The sequence below is a fragment of the Camelina sativa genome, chromosome 8 (genome assembly GCF_030686135.1).
Source record: "Camelina sativa cultivar CO46 ecotype springtype chromosome 8, ASM3068613v1".
Taxonomy (NCBI): Eukaryota; Viridiplantae; Streptophyta; class Magnoliopsida; order Brassicales; family Brassicaceae; genus Camelina; species Camelina sativa.
In genome coordinates, this window is record NC_141887.1 from 23173437 (window position 1) to 23196067 (window position 22631).

Genomic DNA, 22631 nt, shown 5'->3' on the forward strand with positions numbered 1-22631 from the left:
AATTGAAAGGATAAATAAATGACTAATTATAGTTAAGAAAACCCCGCAAATTATTGAGTTATTCCATTGAAAATCTCTCTACAACCATATCTCCTAAATTGCACCACACCATTCTTCAAAACTAATTAACCTCTCTCTCTCTCTCGTTTCACTTTCTCTTTCTCTCTCTCTAACTCTCTCCCGTCGTCACACCGTAAAAAAAAAACAAAAAGAAAAATCCGACGGGAGAGACGAACATAGGAATAAACCATAATGGGGAAAGGAGGACGTGAGAAGGTATCATCAAAGGAAGAAGACGGAGAAAGAGAAGGAGTCATGGCTACAGATTTCTTTTGGTCTTACACTGATGAGCCTCACGCTTCGAGGCGACGTCAGATTCTGTCTCGTTACCCTCAGATTAGACAACTCTTTGGTCCTGATCCATGGGCTTTCGTCAAGGTCCTTGTTTCCTATCTCTGTCTATATCATTTTCGTTCTTTTGGATCTTTAAAAACATTTTTCTCGTACGTCTGTTTTTGTTCTTCTTGGTCCTCTTTTTAAGATTGTAGTTGATGCATGAACGAAGGTTGTTACAGAAACAAACGAATCTTTCAAAAAATTTGGATACGTTTTTTATCCTATGAGCTTCTGATCGATCCATTAACCATTAATTAGGGTTTTTAGTATCGGCATTAGTTTTTTTTATAGATAGTTTGGGTTTTAGGGTTTTCTCGTTTCGGAGTCCGAACAACTGAATTTTATTTTGGTTCGAGTTCAGATAAAATTATAAAATAAATAAACTATAGAAATCAATATCATCCATTATTTTTAGTATACTGTATTTTGTATATCTATTTGCCAGGTTTTTTTTGTCTCTATATTTTACTTAGAAATATTAGATATTAAAATGAGGAATTCCTCATAATGCCACTATTTTTCCAAAATTACTACTATTTATTTTATTTTTCCAAACATACCACAAAAGTTTTTTTTTTCCAAAATACCACAAACACAAAAAAAAATTGATTTTTAAGAGTGCAGAATCTTTTTTTAGGTTTGCGTTGACAAATTTAGTTTTAGGTTATAGTTTTTCGGAGGTAGGGTTTAGTATTTAGGATTTAGGAATTAGTTTTTAGTATTAAATCTTTAAATTAATTTTGTGGTGATTTTGGAAAAAAATGTATTTCAGTGGTATTTTTGGGAAAAAAAAACTAAACTGTGATATTTTTGGAAAAAACCTATTTTAGTGGTATTTATGAGAATTTCCCTATTAAAATCTACTTAGCATAAAGTTTTCTTAAATCGTTAGGGTTATTATAAAATTTAGTTGCCTATTTCGGTTAATTTGGTTTCGCCTTATGTTTTTTTGCTACACCCTCTCTAATCAAGTATTTTTGGTGAAAACTTTTGTATTCACATGAATCAAATACTGAATTCCCGGTCTAGAGTATATGAATGTCAACGTGACAAAAGGATAAAGAGTACTATATGAAATGTCACATTCACCAAAATATTTCAAAAAAATCTTTAACTTGTTTTTTGGTTTTTTTTTCGCTTGTTACCTGAACTTAAATGAATAACCAATTTTCTATTTGCCTACACAGATCACGTTAGTAGTTGTTCTTCAACTTTCAACAGCTGCAATCCTTCACAACTCAGGATGGCTCAAGATTCTAACCATTGCTTACTTCTTTGGATCGTTCCTCAATCACAATCTCTTCTTAGCAATCCATGAGCTAAGTCACAACCTCGCCTTTTCAACTCCTGTCTACAATCGTTGGCTCGGTATATTCGCCAACCTCCCAATCGGCGTACCAATGTCAGTAACTTTCCAAAAATACCATCTCGAGCATCATCGGTTCCAAGGAGTAGACGGTATTGACATGGACGTTCCTACTTACACAGAAGCTCATTTAGTAACCAATATCTTTGCCAAAACCATATGGGTCTTCTTACAACTCTTCTTTTACGCTCTTCGTCCACTCTTCATCAAACCAAAACCACCCGGTTACTGGGAGTTCATCAATTTCTTCATTCAGATTGGTTTAGATGTCTCAGTTGTTCTCTTGTTCGGATGGAGATCGTTCGCGTATCTAATCCTATCCACGTTTGTTGGAGGCGGGATGCATCCAATGGCGGGACATTTTATCTCAGAACATTATGTTTTCAACCCGAACCAAGAGACTTATTCGTATTACGGTCCATTGAATCTGCTAACGTGGAGTGTCGGGTACCATAACGAGCACCATGATTTCCCGAGGATACCGGGAAATAAGCTGCATTTGGTAAATGAGATTGCAAGAGAGTACTATGATGGTTTGGAGTCATATAAGTCATGGTCACAAGTGATTTACATGTATATTATGGATAGAACAGTTGGACCTTTTAGCAGAATGAAGAGGAAGCTCTCAACTACACAGAAGTCTGACTAATTTACTTTCTTCTTTTTCTTCTATACTTACACTTTTAACATCAAACTCTGTTTTGTATGAGAGGGGTGTACAATCGTTGATTTTTTTACCTTGGAGAACAAATTTGTGATATTAGGACTAAATTACTATAATAGAAAACCAAAAGATATATGAAAATGGTCTTTTTAATTTATCATTTAAGAGTTAATCATATGATTTAGAATGGCTTAGGTTTTATACTAAACTAATACTTCTCCCAAAGGTTCAGAATAACATCAACATTTTCTCGTTCAGTTTCTTTTTTTTTCTCTGACTACATCTCAAATCTCAATGCAAGCTTCTTCAAAACTGCTATTTTGTGAAAAACAGAGCAACATAAACAAAACAGAGCAATATGTTAACAAGCTTCTTCAAAACTGTGAATTGCTAAGAAAGGTAACTATGCATCTTGTGCTCTGGAAAAGCTTATCCATTTTCTGCCACACCAAACTCTGAGTTTCTAAAAGCGCCTTTGCCTTCTCTTGTAAACTTGGGTGGCACCTTATGGTCTCACCGTGTATCTGTCGAACAAATAAAACCAAGTTTTGATAAGAATCATCATTCACATCCCGAACAAAAAAAAAGGCAAAAGGTGTCTGGAATTTCATTTACCTTGAGAAATAATTTCACAACCGCCTGCATAAACTCAAAGTCGTTTTTGCAAGAGATCTCGTTGATGAAGTAATCCAGGAGTTGTCCAATCGATATAAACTCAGGTCTTTTGATAATCTCTTCAATATCTTCTTCATCTATGATTTCCAGCATCCGTAGCTCCATATCGAGGGCTGACGGGGATAAACTCTTTATGTAGTTGGTGAAATCTAAAACTGCAAAAAGTACAAGCAGCTCAGAATCGTATTGCACAGCATACATCAAGGAGAAAAGCTTTGCTACTAGAGACATCACTTACAGTGTTTTGAATCCCATGAGGATTTGAGAAGTTTTGAGAATGGAGATTCCAATGCATCAAAGTTCTTCATGTTATCCTGGTCCTTTTTATTCTTCTCCTCATTCTCCCCATCAGCTTCCGAGTCATTTGGCTTGAATAATATATCTCCAGAAAGCGAAGGAATTGAGGGCAAGAAAAAAGGAGCCTTTTCAGGTTTTTTGGGAGGCTCTATTGGTTTATTGCGGGCCTATGAAACAACATCAAACATAATTTGCGATTAATTTCCACAAAACAAACTGGCAGAAGCAACAACGCGAATAACACCAATAAAAGTTGAGAAGGTAGAGACCACACAAACCTTTATTATATCCAAGTTGATCAAACTCTGCCATTGGCTTTTTGGCAATAGAGATAGAGTAACAAGTTCTGGGATCTGCTTAGGGGAAATTGAGAAACTGCTAGCTTGTGGAGCTTCAGAACTTTCTAAAACTTGCGTCTCCATATCATCATCAGCTTCAGAAGATGTCAACGCAGAGACTGAAGGCAATTTAACATTTACGACATCTTTGCCACTAGCGTAAGAATCAACACTCGGAAGCCCAGAGAACATGGATTGGTTAACCCTGACAGGTCACAAGGGCAGAGAGTCAACTCGCTAAACTATTACTGAGAAACTGTAATTGTAACTGTGAGAAAAAGGAATGGAAGATTGTTTTGAGAACGTACCACAAGTAGACCCCGTTCTGATCAGAGTGGGCAGTTGCCAAAACGTCCATATTTGGTGATAAAGACAATGCTGTTATTGGTACATCGACATGCACTCCATCAATCTGCTTTGCCAATATGACATCCCAAATTCTAAGACTTCCGTCCATGCTAGATGAGAGGAGCCACTTGCCATCCTCACTAAAGCACATATCCGTTACACGGTCTGTATGACCTCTAAATTCACGAACCATCTTTAGCGTCACAACATCATACAAACGGATAACAAAATCATCTGCCACCGTAGCCAAAAGACCTACCAAGGGATAAGGATTTAGCAAAGTCAGAGACAATACAGTGGTGCCCTAGGAGAAAATGACTGGAAAAACATACATATGTGAGACCGTTCAAGCGAAAAATAAGTAGGATGTATACCATTTACACGGTGGTAGACAATTTTAACCAATGAACATCCAACATCCCACCGGGACTTTAATTCCCGCTTTTTGAAATCCCAAACCTGTATTACACAAACGATATATTACAGTCAGTTTTGAGTCAATAGCCTATAGAGTCAATGTTGAAGGTAGCTAACTAAGCAATTAATTACTTGAAGGATAAACAAATAAATTTTTAAAAACCTTTATGTCCCCATGATATCCTGCACTTATCATGAGTGTATTTGTGGAGTCGCAAGCAACTCCAATAACTTCTCCGTCATGGGCGTACCTACTTTTCTCTGAAATATCGAAGTAACTACCCCGGCTGATTCCAGATTGGAGGTTAAATCTCTCAATCCATCCACCCGCTGTTCCGACTACTGCAAAGTTTCCACAGGCACTGATTGCACATGCCTATCAGACAAGCAATTTTTTAAGAGTTCAACAACCACTAGAGAGAAGAAGAGAAAAACAGTATTGCTAAAAGAAGATGGTTCCTAGGTACCACAAAACCCTGAAAATTCTAGAAGGAACTGTAACTAAACTTATTTTTTATAAGATTGGTTATTCAAGAGGGTCAATAATGTAAAGTGTAAAGTCTTAAAGTAATCAATTTCAACATCAATTTCAACCTGTAGGTCCTAACGCACATCTACTTTTCTTGTTAAGAATAGTGATAGAAGTCAGAAGTAAGGATAGTCAATTTCAATCTCGAACCTTAATTGGTGTTGGATTCTCAGGGCATGGTTTGAGGATATGCTCTCCAAGAACAAAGTTCTGAAGTCTCCATACATATGCTTCTGCTGTATCCATATGGCAAGTAACAACATTGCACCAATCACGCTCCCTAATTTCAGCTTCAATTTTTGGAAAGAAAATAATTACAGTCATTAGGATGTATAACCGGAAAATAACAAGTTGCGGGAAATGCAATTTTCTCGTCAACAACATGCAAATTCATATGACAACATAAGGTGAAAGCTAAGCTCCACTTCACAAAAAAGTGATCAACCAATCAACGTTTGCTCTATTGACAGAGAGACAGCCACTTTGGACCTAATTACTACACAACACATTTTGTAGAAATTAACTGGTTTCAACCTATAAGTCTTGCTTTGTTCAGACATTATGATATTAAGAATGTGGTAGAATAGAAAGAAACCAAGCAACATAATTGCATGAAAAGTAAGGATCAAGTTATATAGATAAGTACCGCAATCAAATGAAACAACAGGCTTCAATTTAAGCTCTTCGTCCTACATAGAGAAGAAAAATAATATAAGCGAAAAGTATATAATTTCCAAGCATACATGTAACTACGAACACGCAAAATCTAAACACAGTATATTAGGCATAACATTTGATAAATTGAATCAGAACCACTTAAAAGCATGCTAACTCGCCCTTGAAAACTTAAGAGAAATCAGGCTATACCTTCAGTCTGAGTTTTTTGGCTCGCCTGGATATGTGTCTTTGAGAAAGCTCTCTACTTTGTTGCTCCTGATGAAGTAATTAATGTAAAGTAAAGACAGTTATCGTCAATGGACATCAGATCTTCAGGAAGAATCACAAATGAAGAAACAATAACTCAAAATTTAAAAGAGCAATCAGATTCATGAAAAAATCAGACAAACACGAAGCTGAAAAAATTCCCATCAAAAGAACTGTAAGGTATGGCAAGTATAAGACAAGAAAAAACCAGCCAATTTTGTAAACCAGTACATGATGAGGAAAATGATTATTAATCACTTAATATGACAATACTGAAATTAGTGACTGTAAAGCGACAATTGAATAGTCAATGTCTACAATATAGCTCAATAGTTTTGTTATCTAGAATTTACTAAATCTGTATCATATCTTACTTGGATGACCGAGAACAGGCGGAAGGCACGATCCTGGCCAGCAGACAAAATGTGCCGTCCATTAGAGTAGAACCTACCACATGCAGAAGTCAAATAAGATTAGGAGACCTTTTAATGGCATGCCCACGATATAGACACCATGAGGAAAATTCTCTTTCTAAGAAACACATATTCATCACTATAAGACTAGCCAACTGGCAGAAATTCATCAGTGGTAAGTTTTATATTATCAGGATGATCAAATATTAGTTACTTTAACAATGTATAGGGATCATAAATGCTACTTACACACCAAAAAGTAAAAAAGAAGTCCCATAAATAAATAAGGCAAAGCTAAATGGAAATTCAGTAAGATGCGGACGTCCAAGCTAATTACCTGATACACAAAGGAGGAGCACTATGCCCAGAGCGGAAGCGTAATAGGCGAGGATCAGAATCATTTGTGTCAAATATCCACATCTACAAGTATGAGGAATAAAAATATTATATTTGGCATAGTGGATGAAAATAAATTCAACAGGTAAGAGAAACCTCAGCTTACTTTGAGTGAGTTATCTGATGATGCACTCATTAGCACGGGCTCATTTGCTAAAAAGTTCAATGAGATTATAGAACTGTCATGTGCATCCCTTATGACTGACTGAAGCCTCTTTTTGTTAAGATTCCAGATGCTTATGACACCAAAGGAACCTCCAGCCGCAAGAAGAGGACGTCCATCTAACATGACAGGATACACATGTTAGCATTGGAAAGTGGACATATGTACATATTTCCCTCTACATCAAGAAAAAAGCTACTAGTACAATTACAACTTATACTCATGAATCTTTTGAGCTTGAAACACGCGTGAACAATTCTAATTCATGAAATATTGAGTGCATAGATGGTATAGCTATGTATGTAATGGAAAAATAAATATACAGCTCCACTAAAAGACCAAGGGGAAGACAAATGTTTTTGGTCCAGAAATGATTGATAAACTATAATTTGCTGCAAAATCTATTTGAAAGGTATTAAAACCAAGAAGCACTCAAGGATTTTAAATTAAGAACTACAAGACTAAGGTGTTTAGTTTACCTGTACTGAAAGACAAAGCAGTAACAGCACCTCGAGCGGCATGTTCAAATGTTACGATCTCTTCGTCCAATTTTATGTTATGCACATGGATCTTTCCATCAGCACAACCAATGGCAACAACATCCAGAGCAGGGGACGAAACACAACTGGTGACAGATGAACCCCAACCCTTGAACTCATAGAGCATCTTCTTAGTATTTATGTTCCATAGCTGCAACGGACCCTCTTGGCTCCCTACAAGAACCTTACGTATGGTTCCAAGGAAGAGAAATTTGAAAAAAGTTATATAGTAATGTCAACAGAGGACACCAGAAGAGAAAATAAAAAAAACTCTGAACCAAGTAGGACTAACCTTGTTCAGATAAGTATCTGGGTGAACAATAGAGGTCGGGGTAAACTTTCCAGTAAGCTGAAGATTTCCAATGGGAGCTAGATGTTCTTCGATTCCTTTGAATGCCCAAATGAACACATTTCCTTCAACATCAAGACTTAGCACATGTTCTCCAAACAACAATAGCAGGTCAACTTTAGCAACATGTTTGCTCCAAGTTGCTACCTGATACAAATCCACAAGAATTCTAACTATTAAACTCATAGATATAAAAAGCAGGAAACCCAACTTAACTAAAACCACAATGAGAAACAAGATAGTTGTAGAAATCAAGAGTTTTCAAGTTGCTAAGCTAAAGAACATGCTCAAAGTTTTTAAGTTTTAATACCTGATGAGCACGCCTAAAGACAGCGATTTCATTTCCAAAAGCAGCAAAAGTGTAGTCTCGGTAAGACGCTAGAGCTCTAATTTTCTTTGGGAGTTGAGGACCTTAAGATAACACCAAATTAGACTATTAAATAATAATCAAAGCTCAATGAAACAAACCAGAATGATACTAACTTAGACAAAAAGAGCAATAAAATTCGAGTTTAGGCTTCAGACAAACTTACTGATGATGACAAGATTGAGCTTGGCACACTGCAAGCAAACGAGACAAGGGAACCAAATTAACCAAGAAATCTAATGAATAACAAAAAAAACACGCAAGTCAAAGTAATGAAGATGGGGGGAGTTACTTACATTATAAATCTGAAAAGCTTTGCCAACGCTGACGGTGACGAAGGTCTCGGTACCCAATCGCTGGACGGAGAAAGGAACCGTACTGGTTATGTAACCTATAGCTCTAAACGGTTCGAAGATTCCCATCTTCGAGTCTGTATGCTGCTTCGAACAAGAAATTAGGGTTTCTACGGAATGATTTTGGGATTAACAATCTGGTAACTGTGAGAAGAGAGAATCGAAGAAGAGAGCTTCAGAGGGGAAAACGCGGCGCAGGAGCGATGGGGAGAGACACCAAACAACTCCACACAAAAGGGTTTAGGGTTTAACAAATCATTTGGATTTCGGGTTAAGTGTCGTTCGGTTTGAATGTTATTTTTTTTGGTTCGATTTGGTCCGAACATTTGGTTTGGAGTTAGAACATCAAATTGGTTTGGAGATATTTTGGTTCGATTTTTTTGGATTTAGCTATTGAATACGAATAATGAATTTTGGTTTGTGTTTGATTGCAGTTTGGTTTTGTTTGTTCACAATCTCGATTCTCGACGCTACCTTAAGCCTGGTTTTAAATTGATCTTTCATTTGATTTGATTTTAAGACATTTTGGTTTGATCGCATAATGGAGTTTATTTTTAACTTCAGCCGTCGGATCAAGCTTTTTATTTGCTCTTAATACCTGAATATATATATATAAGCTTTCATTGCCCTTATCAGATGAGGATTTAAATACGGTCTTAATATGTATATATTTTTTTAGTTTCTTAGCAAATGTGTTTCATAAGTTGATTACATGGGAGAAAAAGATTCATCCATAGACAAAAAAAAAAAAAAAAAAACAAGACAAAGCTTGGAGTAGCAACAATGTCAATGTGTGTAGTAGTAACTTAAACATATTATTACCATAACTAACAATAATATTGCACCAATCACGCTCCCTAATGTGAGCTTCAATTTTTGGGAAGAAAATAATTGCAGTCATTTGGGAATTTTGGATAACTTTGCAGAGGGAGAGAAGAAGTATAAGGAATTGAATCTCTTGTGATATAAACCTTATTTGACAGTTTCACATTGTTGATGTTGAAGAATTGTGAATGATGGGCTTATGTTGTCACTTTTAAGCAGAAAAATAACTATTGCTCTTTGGCAGCGTAACTTTATAACCACAATATCTCATCTGAGAGTAATAAGCACTACTTGCTTTCTTCAATATGTGTCAAAAAAAAAAATTCACATTGCAGTGAACAAACACGAATTCTGAACCCAACAAAATGAGAAGGGACATTGAGAGTACAAAAACAATGTTCCATAAGAAAGATCAAATTCTAAATGTGTCAATGAATCAAAATAAAGACAGAACTTTTTGTATGAACCAGTGATTCATGTACCAATGGTCACAAGAGACTCTCTCTAGTGTACATGATGGGAGACTTTCTCTAATCACACTTTGCCTTTTCTTTGGTTTGGTAAAGATTGTGAATTGGTTCTATTAAAAAAAATTAGGCTTGTTGATCAAGGTAAAAATGAGTATCCCACATGTTATCTTGCTTTTTTTTCTCAAAATTTAGAAAAATTAAAAGAAAAATTATGGGGATCATTGGTACAAAGCAAAAGCACACGACGAATTTATAGAAACCAACATCAGAACCAACCAAGAACATAATCTACTACAATTATTAGAACCAACCAAGAACAGAGTCTACTACGATTATTAGAACCAACCAAGAACAGAGTCTACGAGACTTTGAAACAAAGAGAGATCAGAAAGAGAAAACCATCATGAAAGGGATTCAAAGACACACACATACACAACAAACAACTCCAAACAAAAGGGTTTAGGGTTTAACAAATTATTTTTTTTTCTTTAAGAAGTCCGAATATTTGGTTTTCCAGTTCAGTGTCGTTCGGTTTAAATGTTATTTTTTATTTGGTTTGGAGTTAGAACTGAAATTTTTTTTTTGTTCAAATTGGTTTGGAGATATTTTGGTTCGATTTTTTGGATTAGTTATTGAATACGAATAATGAATCTTGGTTTATGTTCGATTGCAGTTTGGTTTTGCTTGTTCACAATCTCGATTCTGGACGCTACCTTGAGCCTGGTTTTAAATTGACCTTTCAGTTGGTTTGATTTTAAATTTTTTTGGTTTGACCGCATAATGGAGTTTAATCTCAGCTGTCGGATCAAGCTTTTTCTTTGCTCTTAATACCTGAATCTGTATAAGATTAGGCTTGTTGATCAAGGTAAAAATGAGTATCCACGTGTTATTTTTTTCCCAAAATTTTGAAAAAGTTAAAAAAATTATGGTGATCGATACGGAGAAAAACACATGACGAATTTATAGAAACCAACATCATAACCAATCAAGAACACAAAGTCTACGATTATTGTGAAAATTGAGATCATTAACTCTTAAATTCAAAATTTTGAATGTTATTTCAAAAATGAATTTGTCTAACCTTCATAATATTGCAAACATGCAAATTTTGTACTGAAGACAATAATTTGTCATTTTTTTTAATGAACTTCAGTTATCCAAGTCAAGAGTATAAGATTATCATCAAAATATTAATTTTATAATAATTTTTTTTAACGATGTAGGTTTTGAAAACAATATTTCTATTAATCAACCAATATTAATTTATCTATTTATTATAAACATACTAAGTTAGGTCTGCCGAAATACAATGGTATAAGAAAATATGTTAGCCTGTTAATGGCAACATATTTTTTATTATGCAAAATCTACTTTTTAAGCCATTTACGATTATAACAAAATAGATTTTCTATAATTTAGGAAAACCAGATTTTAGAGGATTTTGACAATTCCTTCCTAAAATCCAAAAATTTGTGGGGTTTTCAACGGTACTTTTTTATTTCTATTTTTCATATAAAATGAAATAAGTATATGTTGACCAAAATAATTAAATAAGTGTATATAAAAACAAAAACTAATCAAGTTACCATTCAAGATTTTGTAAAAACTAAAATCTACATCAAAAATCAAAAATTACAAAAACCAAAAACCAAAAACAAAATCTAGAACTCATTTAAAAACCAACAAACATTCATGGCCTTAAATTTTTAGTAGTATTACAATATTGATTTTACATTTTATTTGTTATAAAAATTTAGAGTTCACACACTCCATCCTGCAATACAATTTAACAGTATTACATCATAATAAAATTAGATTTTAATTATATGCACTCAATCCCAAATTGTAGGACTTATAATTTTCATATCAAAAGAATATGTGTATTATATCTAATTTATATTTTACTTAGTATTAATAATTAAAAATTAATAAAACATAATTTTCAATGAAAAAATGAAAACAAATATTATCTCATATTTGAAAAACTAACATTAATATATTTGTTCCAAATATCGTAATCTCATACATAATAATTTAATACTTGTCTAACTAATTTTAAAATAAATTTATACTAATATTATAATAAATAGTCCAAAATTCATATAAGTTCATTATTATTTTTTTCAAAAATTATGTTATCCTGAAATTGGAAGAAAAAACTGAAATTAATGTACATAAACATAAGAAAGAACAAATCAGATTTTTCTTCTAATTTCAGGATAACATAATTTTTGAAAGAAATAATAATGAACTTATATGAATTTTGGAATATTTATTATAATATTAGTATAGATTTATTTTAAAATTAGATATTTTATAGAATTTTGTAGAATTTTGCCAAAGCTGAAGAGAAAAATGAGATATTTTATAGAATTTTGCTGTAATTTTACTTTATAATTTGGAATATCATCATAAAAATTAGACAACCTAGAAGTGACCGTAATTCTAGTGGCAAATGATAAGTAATATTTTATTTAAAAAATAAATCAAAATTATTATGAGAGAAAATATATTGTTTAGATTTACGACAATTCTATAAAATCTAAACCCTAATTCTCATTTGTCAACCCAGACCGATATGTAATCTTTTTTAATGGTAAAATCTAAATTTTAATTCTCATTTATCAATTCAAACCGACATATAATTTTGTTTAATTGTAAAATCTAAACCCTATTTATAAACCTAAATCGATATATAACCTAATAAATCAAAATTAAGTAATTTATATATTAGTTTTAAATTCAAACTGATATTTAAACTTATTTATTATAAAGTCTACAAATATTTTGTCTCCTTACTTAGTTTTGGTTTTATAATTTATAATTTTGATTTTTTTTTAAATGAAATATTACTTCACATATTTTCATTGGTTTATCAAAAAGAAGGTGAACAAAGGGATCCCTAAAGGTGAACTCAAGTATTTTTCATATTTAATTCACCGTGTAAATTCCTATACAGAAGTTTTAAGTTTATATGACATAATATAAATGGAGTGGTAAATCTTGGGAAACGGTTTTGATTTTATCGAAAGACTTAGGGGGGTGTATTCAACTTGACATTTTAAGTGTGAAACGACCGGATCCTTTTTTTTTAATAAATAATAATAAGAAAGATAATATAAACAAATACTCTACAACTAGTGGTCCCATACCCACTAGTCTCATAACCACAATTAAACCAACCAGCAGAAATAATACCAATACCAATAACCAATAAATTATTCAATAACTCATAACTAATAAATTATCCAATAATTAATAACCAATAATTAAAACATAACAATTCCAATATCAACATCAGGAAACATAGAACCAGCAACCTAACAATGTTCTAGTGACCCAACTTTAGCAACCTAACAATGCCACACAACAACCAATCAAGTCTTTAGAACATCCTCCTCTTCGTTGCCTTGATTCCACGATCACACTTTGCCTTTACCTGCACCACAAACACAAATTGCAATGCATGAGTATTTTAAAAACACTCAGTATGGCAATCCTCCCATCTACTGGGCTATACACACAAGCAATAGAGACATCTCTAATCATCAACCAACAATCAATAACTAACAACAACAAACCAAGACTCTGCATCGACCTACACCAACCATGCACCGACCGACACCAACTGGGGTTACATTGACCGACGCAAGCTTGCATCGACTGACACAAGATACAATAGCATTGACCGACACTCACATTGCAATGACCGCCGCAATGCTCGACATTACGCGAAATCCCTAATTGCATCGGCCGACGCCTCCACATGGCATCGACCGATGCTCCTAGGTCAATCCGCGGTGTCCTCGCACTGCATCGACCGACGCACAAAGTGCATCGACCGACGCACATGCCGAGTACCGTTTTCCCAAAGCTTCTCGCCGGATTTTCGTTCCTACAAGCCACAAACTCGATCCCAAGCCACAAGAAAGCCTCACACGATCCTAGATAACGTTCTAACAAGCTACACAACACATAAACACACATATCATAGAATCTCTAGCTTAGATAAGCCATGGTCAAGCACTTACCTTTGCCACAGAAGAAATCCGACCCTAACACAGGAAGAAAACGCTCTTAGGAAGCTCCTACAACGATCTCAGGTACAGATCTCTACAGGAACAGCTTCCAATCTCCAGGATTCCTCAAGAACACTCAAGAACACTACTCTCTCTTTCGTTTCTCTCAAAAACGACTAAACTCGTCGAATGAGACAAAACACGACTTAAGGGTTCTCCTTTACCCAAAACGCAGCGTTTAACTTAAACTCGTCCTCTCAAAACCGGCTATGCATCGATCGACACACCCTGTGCATCGACCGATGCACCTCCCAAACCGGGATTCCGGTTCGCGGATGTTACAAAGTGATTTGTGTATAATTTACAAATACTATATTATTCAATCATGGATTTCAAAAAGTCCATTAAAATCCACTGTTATTGAACTGATGATTTAAAAATCTACTTTAAAATCTACTGTTATTCAAAACAGTTTGTGGATTTAGATTTTAATAAGTTTTAGGGATTCTAGAGGATTTGAAAGTATTTGTCTAGTTAAAAATACAGAAATCCAAATCTCATGGTTTTATGTGGGATTTGAAGGAATTTTACCATAAATCATACTTCCTCTGTTTCAAAATATAAGATGTTTTAGAGAAGTTTTTTGTTTCATAATATAGGATGTTTTCAAGTTTCTATGCAACTTTTAGATTACTTTAGTATTTTATATTATGCAGTATTGTTTCTGATTGGTTGAACTTGTTAAAAGTAAAAACTTCTTAATATGCGTGTTTTAGTTAAAACATCCTACATTTTGAAACGGAGGGAGTATCAACTTCCCTAAAATCTATTAAAATTCCAAATTTCTTAAATCCCATCGAATCCTTTAAAATCATGGTTTCAATATACCTCTTAATGAATTGGGATTTCCTTATTTGGTCATATCATTTCGGGGGAAAATGATTATTTATGATGAAAAGTACGAGATCCAAGAGAATGATTGAGTTTTTGCAATTCAAAAATCAAAAGAGCGATTAGGTTCAAAGAAATAAAGGATTTCTAATAATCTTGTTTTGTTATTTTAAAGCTCATTTAACATTTTTTTCCAATTATACAAAGGAATTGGACCCGGAGAAAAGTCCCACCAAATCGGGTTTGGTTGAGTAATTGGACCCGGTCCATATTAGCGCATTTAATTTCTTCAAACCCTCTCGCACTTCGTTGTGCGAAAGTATGTCAAAGCTTCCAAATTCAACTTTCTCCTCTTTCAGGATGTCAACTACTTTACCTGCTAAACCCACACGCCTACCCTATAAGATCCTTGTAAAACTTTTTAAAAAATTTTAAAAGTTTTATAAAAACCTTTTAAAACATTGTTAAAACCTTGTAAACCTTTTAGAAAAAAAAAATCTGTTAAAATGCCTATTAAAAAAATTATTTCATTTTGATTGAAGTTTTGGTCTAAACATATTATTTCATTTCGCTTTGATTCGGTTTAATGACATAAAGGAGTTCAATCCTAGCCGTCACTTCAAGCTTTCTTTGTTTTATTTTAAACGAGTATGTAAATAAGCTTCCTTTGTCTTGAATTTTGGTTTCTTGCTCGATTTAAAAAGCATGTTTTTAAGATAAAAAAAGGCATCAATTTATGTTGATACAAGGGAGGAAAAAAATGTGATGGATCTGATAAACTCATTCAGCAATAGAAATAACAAGACAAAGCTTGGAGTAGCAACAATGTCAATGTGTTTGTAACCTAAACATATTATTACCAGAACTTTAAAAAGTTCTCTCTCACCAAGGCAAAACGCAGAGGGACTATATTACTTACTCGGATAGAGTTTCTTTAAGCTCACCACTCTCACTTAGCTCCATAATGATATCACATCCTCCAATTAGCTCACCTTTGTAGTAAAGCTGAGGAAAAGTTGGCCAGTTTGAGAAATTCTTAATCCCTTGCCTTACTTCTTCATCACTCAAGATATCAAATGATCCGAAACTCACGTTTATTCCTCTCAGTGCTTTAACAACTTTGGAGCTAAATCCGCATTTTGGTTCATCTGGTGAGCCTTTCATGAACAGCATCACTTCGGAGGAGTTTATCAACGCCTTCAACCTATCTTCAAGACTCTGTTCTCCAATGATCCCTTTCTCAGACAAAACCTTTTTCAGCTCACCACTCTTTTGCATCTCCAAGACAATGTCTGACCCACCCATAAGCTCGCCTTTCACGTAGAGCTGAGGATAGCTCGACCAGTTTGAATACACTTTAAGCCCTTGACGAACTTGGTCATCTAAGAGTATATCGAAACTCCCAAACTCGATTTTCTCTTGGTTGAGAATTTCAACCACTTTCCCACTAAACCCACACTTTGGTTCTTCCGGTCTTCCTTTCATAAACAGCATAACTGGTTTGGAATTGACCAGACCTTCAAGCCGAGCCCGGAGGGTCTCACTTAAGCCCGTGTTGCCTGAACTTACCGCTCCTCCTTTTCCAGCTTCATCCTGACTTGCTTTTGAACCAACTGAAGTGATACTAAGATCTTTGAAAGCTTCTTTTAATTCACCACTCTCATGCATCGCTATTGCGATATCAGCTCCACCAAGAAGCTCTCCGTTGCAGTACAGCTGAGGAAACGTTGGCCAGTTAGAGAATTTCTTCAAACCCTCTCTCACATCGTTGTCTGAAAGTATGTCAAAGCTCCCGAACTCAACCTTCTCCTCTTTCAAGATGTCAACTACTTTCCTGCTAAACCCACACCTAGGCTCCTCAGGAGTACCTTTCATGAATAACATGACAGGGTGAGAACTGGTGAGTTTTTCCAAACGGTTCTTGAGACTATCAGGGGTAGATACAGGCTGAGCACGGTCTTGTACAGTAGCTTTCGCATTCTCTTTCACAGTTTCAAGAATCGTTGGCCCAGCAGCCAAACCTAAGCTAGCAGGAGCAGCAGGCTCCGCAGAAGTACTAGAACCAGCAACTTTGCCAACCTTATTAGCTAAACTTGATGGATCTGCCCCTTCAAGTGTATCCACAGTTTTGCCATCCTTCAATAAGAGGAAAATAAACGAATTCACAGTCAATATAATTACCAACTTTCAGAAAAATCACTACAGAGCAGTGACAAAGATTCAAGCTTTGAACAAACTCTCAATGCTATAAAGACAGAAAATTGCAACCAAACAAAGAATGAACAAGTATGATTGCATCAAGTAGTACTGCTAATAATGTCTGCTTCCAACTCAAGAGCTAGATTGTTAGGGGAACCAAACAAAACAAAACAAAACAAGGAATCAAATAAGTATGATTGCATCAAGGAGTACTGCTAATCATGTCTTCTTCCAACTCTAAAGCTAGATTATTTGTGGAATCATCATCATCTTCTTCTTCTACCAGATTAGCTAATCAGTTTAAAGTAATCTAACAGAGAGACACAAACCAATCAAAACAAAAACCCTAAATCCTAAACTTTCGATGAAATCATAGGAAAAAAAGAAACCCATAAATTTACCTTGAAGAAGACGAAATAGGGCACAGCAGCAACAGAGTAAGCCTCAGATATCTCAGGATGCTCCTCAGCTTCGACCTACATAAGAAGAAACCGTAAAAAAAAAAAACCATTGAAAGAGAATTAAAGAATTTGATTGGTAAGAAAGAGAGAATAAAAGAGACGAACCCTAAAGAAGTGAGCACGAGGGAAATCGGTAGCGAGATGAGAGAAAACTTGATCCATCTGCTTGGAAGCGTCACACCAAGAAGCCCAGAAGTGAAGCACGACTGGTGCGCCGCTCTGCCGCAAGTTATCAAGCTCCGCCTTTGATGCGACATCCTTCACCGTACCACTCATCTTCCAATAGCAAAGAGATGAATCTTCTTCGATTTAGAAATACTTCTTCCTTCTGTTGCTGGAGGAAGGAACGAGAGGAGAGTTCTGTAAGAAAAAAATAAAAAAAAGTACTTTAGGTTTTTTTTTATGTGATGCTCATTCATTAGTTTACAATATTTATTTAGTTACCCTCTCAATCTATTAAACCTTACGAATTAGGATACTAATTAGAGAAATTGCCACAATCAACCCTCCTCGAATTTTATTCTCATAAAACATTTTAAAGTTTTGAGTCTTCAGAATTTGGTTACAATTCTTGTCATTTTAAATTTTAAATTGCCGCGACCAAGGTGAACAATGTATACGTTGAATCTTTGTAAGAGAGAGTGACAAGAATTGTAACCAAATTCTGAAGACTCAAAACTTTAAAATGTTTTATGAGAATAAAATTCACCTTATTCACCTTGTTCTGAGCGTTGATCCAAACCACGAAAGTAGAACGTGCCAAACGATTCATGATTTTGGAAGCCTTCTCAACCGTTATCTCACCGCAAGCACTCATCCTTGCCTCAAACTCGATGAGGAATCTACAAAACCAACCGAATGTTCAAGTTAAAATAAAACAGTTAAAATCAAAAATTAAAAAAAAAAAATGAGAAAGAGGAACTTTGGTCGCAAGCTGTTGAACCCTCCCCTCCCGGATTAACTTTCACATTAACTAATATCTACTCTGGCTTTAGTAAGAAACAACATCTAATTTTTGCATAATAAACATGGGGGTTTTTTAGTTTTTATTAATTTTATAATATTTTACTGTGTGTGTCAAGTAAAAAAATTCTCTAAAAATTTTGACACATAGAAAATCCCATAACACAACTGATAGAAATACCCAATAAATAAATATCATAATCTCAAAGAGATTTTTCTCTCACGCCAGCATTCCTCATTAACATATATATATAATCACAGTTTAGTACATCTCATGCACTAATGTGAACATGGTCTCTTAATCTTTTTTGTTTATGGACCTGGTCTATTATCGTTAAAGGACTTGCTTATTTTGTACTAATTAACGTTTGTAACACCCATCATCTCCACCCCCTTTCTAATTAATTTCAGCTCTATGTCATTGTTATTGTTGTTATTATAAAAACAATTAACTGAATAATAATTAGATATGTCATCATTTTCACACAAATTTAATAGTAAGGCAAAATTTCACTAAAATTTACTTACAAATATACAAGTCAAAATTATAATAATTTCTTAAAATTAATAGAAATATTAATTTCTTAAAATCAATATAGGTAAAATATTCTAAAAAGGCTATAAAAACATATCAATTAATATAACGTTAATAAAAATAAAGAATATATAACTTATTAAACATATAACTTATAACATAATCATATAAAAACGAAATGTTATTTTTATGTTAGTATTATTACCATAATAATTTAAATAACAATTTCAATAGTTATTAAAATAGATTATAAAAAGAAGTATATTATCCCTGAAATATCTCTAACTCATTAAAAGAAACTTAAATCCTAATAAATATAGATTTATATATATTCATAAATAAATATAAAAATGACAACAAATTAGGGGATATCATGATGTGTGATTATTTATATATATCTAAGTATGTAAACTAATTAATCTCAACATTTAGTGTGATTATTTATTAAAAAATGGAAATATTGATAATTGAATAAGAATATACGTTCTAATTGTATATTCATTTACGTTCTATTAAAAAGGAATGTGACAATAACCCTTATCATTATAAATAAACTTAGTACCCAAAAAAAATCATAATATATTTAAAATGAGTGATTATTAGATTATGCAAAAAATTTATAGTTACTCGACAAACCATAAATATAAATTTATTTTTTAAAACACACAAACATATATATTTCCATAAATTGTAGCACTTTATAAATATTTTATTTACTGCGTTCACATATCTCACAGGTGAAATGTATTCTTACACGAATACGTTGATTTTGGAATTTCATTAACTTTTTCATAATGGCTTTTTTTGGTAATAATCTGTCATTTATAGAAAATATTAACAACCCGACTAACTCAAAAGATTTAAATAGCCTAATCAAAAATATTAAATCAGTAAATTAGATTATCTTTAGAAATTTAGTTTAGAATCCGATTGTTACTAACATATAATAAAATTGAATAATTAAACTACCGAGTAATTTAGTATATGTTGTTATGGTTACATAAAAAACATGCAAAATTGTTATGATTACAAAATAAAACATAAGAAGATATAAAATTGAATAATTAAACTACCGAGTAATTTAGTATATATTGTTATGGTTACATAAGAAACATACAAAATTGTTATGATTACAAAATAAAACATAAGAAGATATGAATTTGATTTTTAAACCACACAAAAGACATGTTGCAATAAATAGTAACATTTTATCAATATTTTCTCTACCATAAACGTTTTACACATTCAAAGATTTCATAGATGAAACGTATTTCTTACACGAAAAACGTAGTTTGAATAAATAAATAAAAAACTTAAGTTAGATATTATGTTGACACAAACATACATTGGTTATAGGATAATAATTTTCTTTAAATCGATTTAACCCGCACATTACCTAGTGGTGATTAATCGTTGAGGAAGAAGATCGTAAATTTCTTTCTATGTTTTTTCAAATAAAAGAAAGTTAAAAGTTAAAAACTTAAACCATAAGTCCTAGAAACTGCAATCTATACTCGAAAACCTATAAAAGAAATTGACCTATGTTGGTGCGGGATTTAGCACCCCCAACATACCGATCTAAACCGGAAAGACAATTCAATTGATTAACCGGGAATCAAGTTAAAATCCACTTAATGTTTATTTGAGGCCTGTTCGGAAGAAGGCGGCCTAGCCCGAAGATAAGTCGACTTCCCAATTCGCCTGGTGGCCGATTTCCTTATTTTAGTTCGAATTATAGGGAAAGTTAATATTGTTTGTAATCTAGAGAAAGTATAAAGAGGGGGAAGCTCCTTCATTGTAAACATCGAATAATCAAGACAAAAACCCTAATTCTTCATCGTTCTTGAGAGAAACCCTAGCTTCTTCCTCAAGAGATCTAAATCCTCTTTTAATTTCTAGTTTTGATCGGATTCTTTGAGAGAGATCTTACGTGAATTTGTTCCCCACTCAAACAAATTCATTGTGTGAATTCTAGATTCAACAACCTAATTCTTTTAGATGATATAAAATTTTAGATTTATTCTCAATTATATTAATTACGATAACACTAATCTGAGCCAAGATAGGTGTTCCTGTTTCCCAGCAATTGTTCTCCTGCAGAACGAAATAACCGGAAAATTTACGGTTCGGTTTGACAAAAACTAAAACCAACTTCCAGTTTAGTGGAGAAGATGCAACAATAAGTAAGAATGCATGCCTTCAAGAAGAACGAAATGGCTGTGGCAAGACAACCCAAGAACATTCCAGCTTGAGAAACCTACCATCACTCCCAAAAAAATATCCTAAAACATTCTTAAAAAACCAATAGATTAATCTAGGCACGAGTGTTAAATTTTGTTTTACCAATAGGAACGTACGTCTTCCAGATACATCAACAAGCACGGTACCTAAAATGCCTCCAAACATCTACAAGAATGTGCTTTAAATTTATTAGTAAAACTAAAAATGTATCAATTGGTGACACCTTGTCCTGTGGGAAGGTTGTTAAAGGGTGGGGACCAGGGTTCGAGGAATGCCTGACGCACCAATAACCTACTGGTAGATTTGGATGAATACTTCCATTTTCACGGTGAGGGGTTACGATCGTTGCCCTGCAGGACCAGCTTCGGACCTATGGGGGCAAGCTAGCACTGGGCTAGTGGGGTCAACAGGATGGGTTGTCACATTAAAATCGATTTTTATATGACAACCCGTCCCATAGACCCCACTAGTCCACCGCTAGCCGCCCCAACGGACCCCAAGCTGGCCCTGCAGGACATCAATCATAACCCCTCATCGTGGACATCCAAATCCACCAGTAGGTTATTGGTGCGCCAGACGTTCCTCGAACCCTGGTCCCCACCCTTTATCCACGGTGGGGTCTGCGGGACGGGTTGTCACAGCTCAACCTCTAGATAAGGTTTTCACGGTGACCCACATTAAGTCTCACATACCTCTTGTCCTCGACATGCACAAGATGAACTATGATGTGTGACGTGAATTATTTGAAACCCATTGCTACAGCTTTGGCGTGTATGGGCATCTCGATGGCACCTCCACTCTGGCGAACGATGCGGACATCGCGTGTAAAGAACGTGACAGTATCGTTAAGATGTGGATCTATGGGACAATTTCCTCCTCTCTCCATGACACAATCCTAAAGACTCGTAGCAGTGCTTGTGACATATGGATCTTTATCGAAAAACTGTTTTGCGACAACAAGGAGGTACGAGCAATCCAGCTCGACAACGACCTTCGCTCTGTCACCATCGGCGACATGATGGTCCCATCTACTGCCAGAAGCTGAAAACATTATCCGATCTGCTCGCCAACGTCGACTCCCCTGTTACCGAACAATACTTGGGTTCACCCCTAGGGGTGAACCGCTCCATTCACCTCCTTGAAAAATAAGGAAATAACATCTGTATACATTATTATAAAATTAGAAACTTAAACCATTCTTTTATAAACCCAAACCGACATATAATTTTATTCTAATTGTAAAATCTAAACCCTAACCATCTCATTTGTAAACCCAAACCGTCATATAATTTCGTTCTAATTGTAAAATCTAAACCCTAACCATCTCAGATGTAAACCCAAACAGACATATAATTTCGTTCTAATTGTAAAATCTAAACACTAAGCATCTAATTTGTAAACCCAAACCGACATATAATTTCGTTCTAATTGTAAAATCTAAACCCTAACCACCTCATTTGTAAACCCAAACCGACATATAATTTTGTTTTAAT

The 22631-nt window shown here is 34.3% G+C and overlaps 3 protein-coding genes across 4 annotated transcripts; 1 reads left to right on the forward strand and 2 right to left on the reverse strand.

Annotated features, from left to right (window-relative positions):
• The first annotated feature begins 79 nt into the window (after positions 1-79).
• Positions 80-2583, forward strand: LOC104707649 (sphingolipid delta(4)-desaturase DES1-like). Its single transcript, XM_087462396.1, has 2 exons — positions 80-438; positions 1584-2583. Exons 1-2 carry the CDS (start codon positions 253-255, stop codon positions 2409-2411), a joined length of 1014 nt encoding a protein of 337 aa, XP_087318522.1. The 5' UTR covers positions 80-252; the 3' UTR covers positions 2412-2583.
• Positions 2560-8939, reverse strand: LOC104707648 (uncharacterized). 2 transcript variants are annotated; one of them, XM_087462387.1, is made up of 18 exons: positions 8478-8807; positions 8348-8375; positions 8125-8225; positions 7758-7961; positions 7406-7649; positions 6870-7045; positions 6705-6787; positions 6329-6401; positions 5898-5963; positions 5677-5719; positions 5181-5320; positions 4665-4877; positions 4459-4543; positions 4045-4339; positions 3677-3941; positions 3340-3565; positions 3042-3256; positions 2560-2950 (listed from the first exon to the last, which is right to left on the reverse strand). In XM_087462387.1, the coding sequence occupies exons 1-18, from the start codon at positions 8601-8603 to the stop codon at positions 2801-2803; spliced, it is 2733 nt and encodes a 910-aa protein (XP_087318513.1). In that variant the 5' UTR covers positions 8604-8807; the 3' UTR covers positions 2560-2800. The 2 variants fall into 2 exon arrangements, with proteins under 2 accessions (XP_087318513.1, XP_087318514.1); XM_087462388.1 differs by lacking the exon at positions 8348-8375 and having other exon boundaries at positions 8125-8247; positions 8474-8939.
• A 6508-nt stretch (positions 8940-15447) lies between these two features.
• LOC104707650 (monothiol glutaredoxin-S17) lies at positions 15448-17805 on the reverse strand. Its single transcript, XM_010424035.2, has 3 exons — positions 17505-17805; positions 17340-17414; positions 15448-16875 (listed from the first exon to the last, which is right to left on the reverse strand). The coding sequence occupies exons 1-3, from the start codon at positions 17673-17675 to the stop codon at positions 15655-15657; spliced, it is 1467 nt and encodes a 488-aa protein (XP_010422337.2). The 5' UTR covers positions 17676-17805; the 3' UTR covers positions 15448-15654.
• Between the last annotated feature and the right edge of the window lie 4826 nt (positions 17806-22631).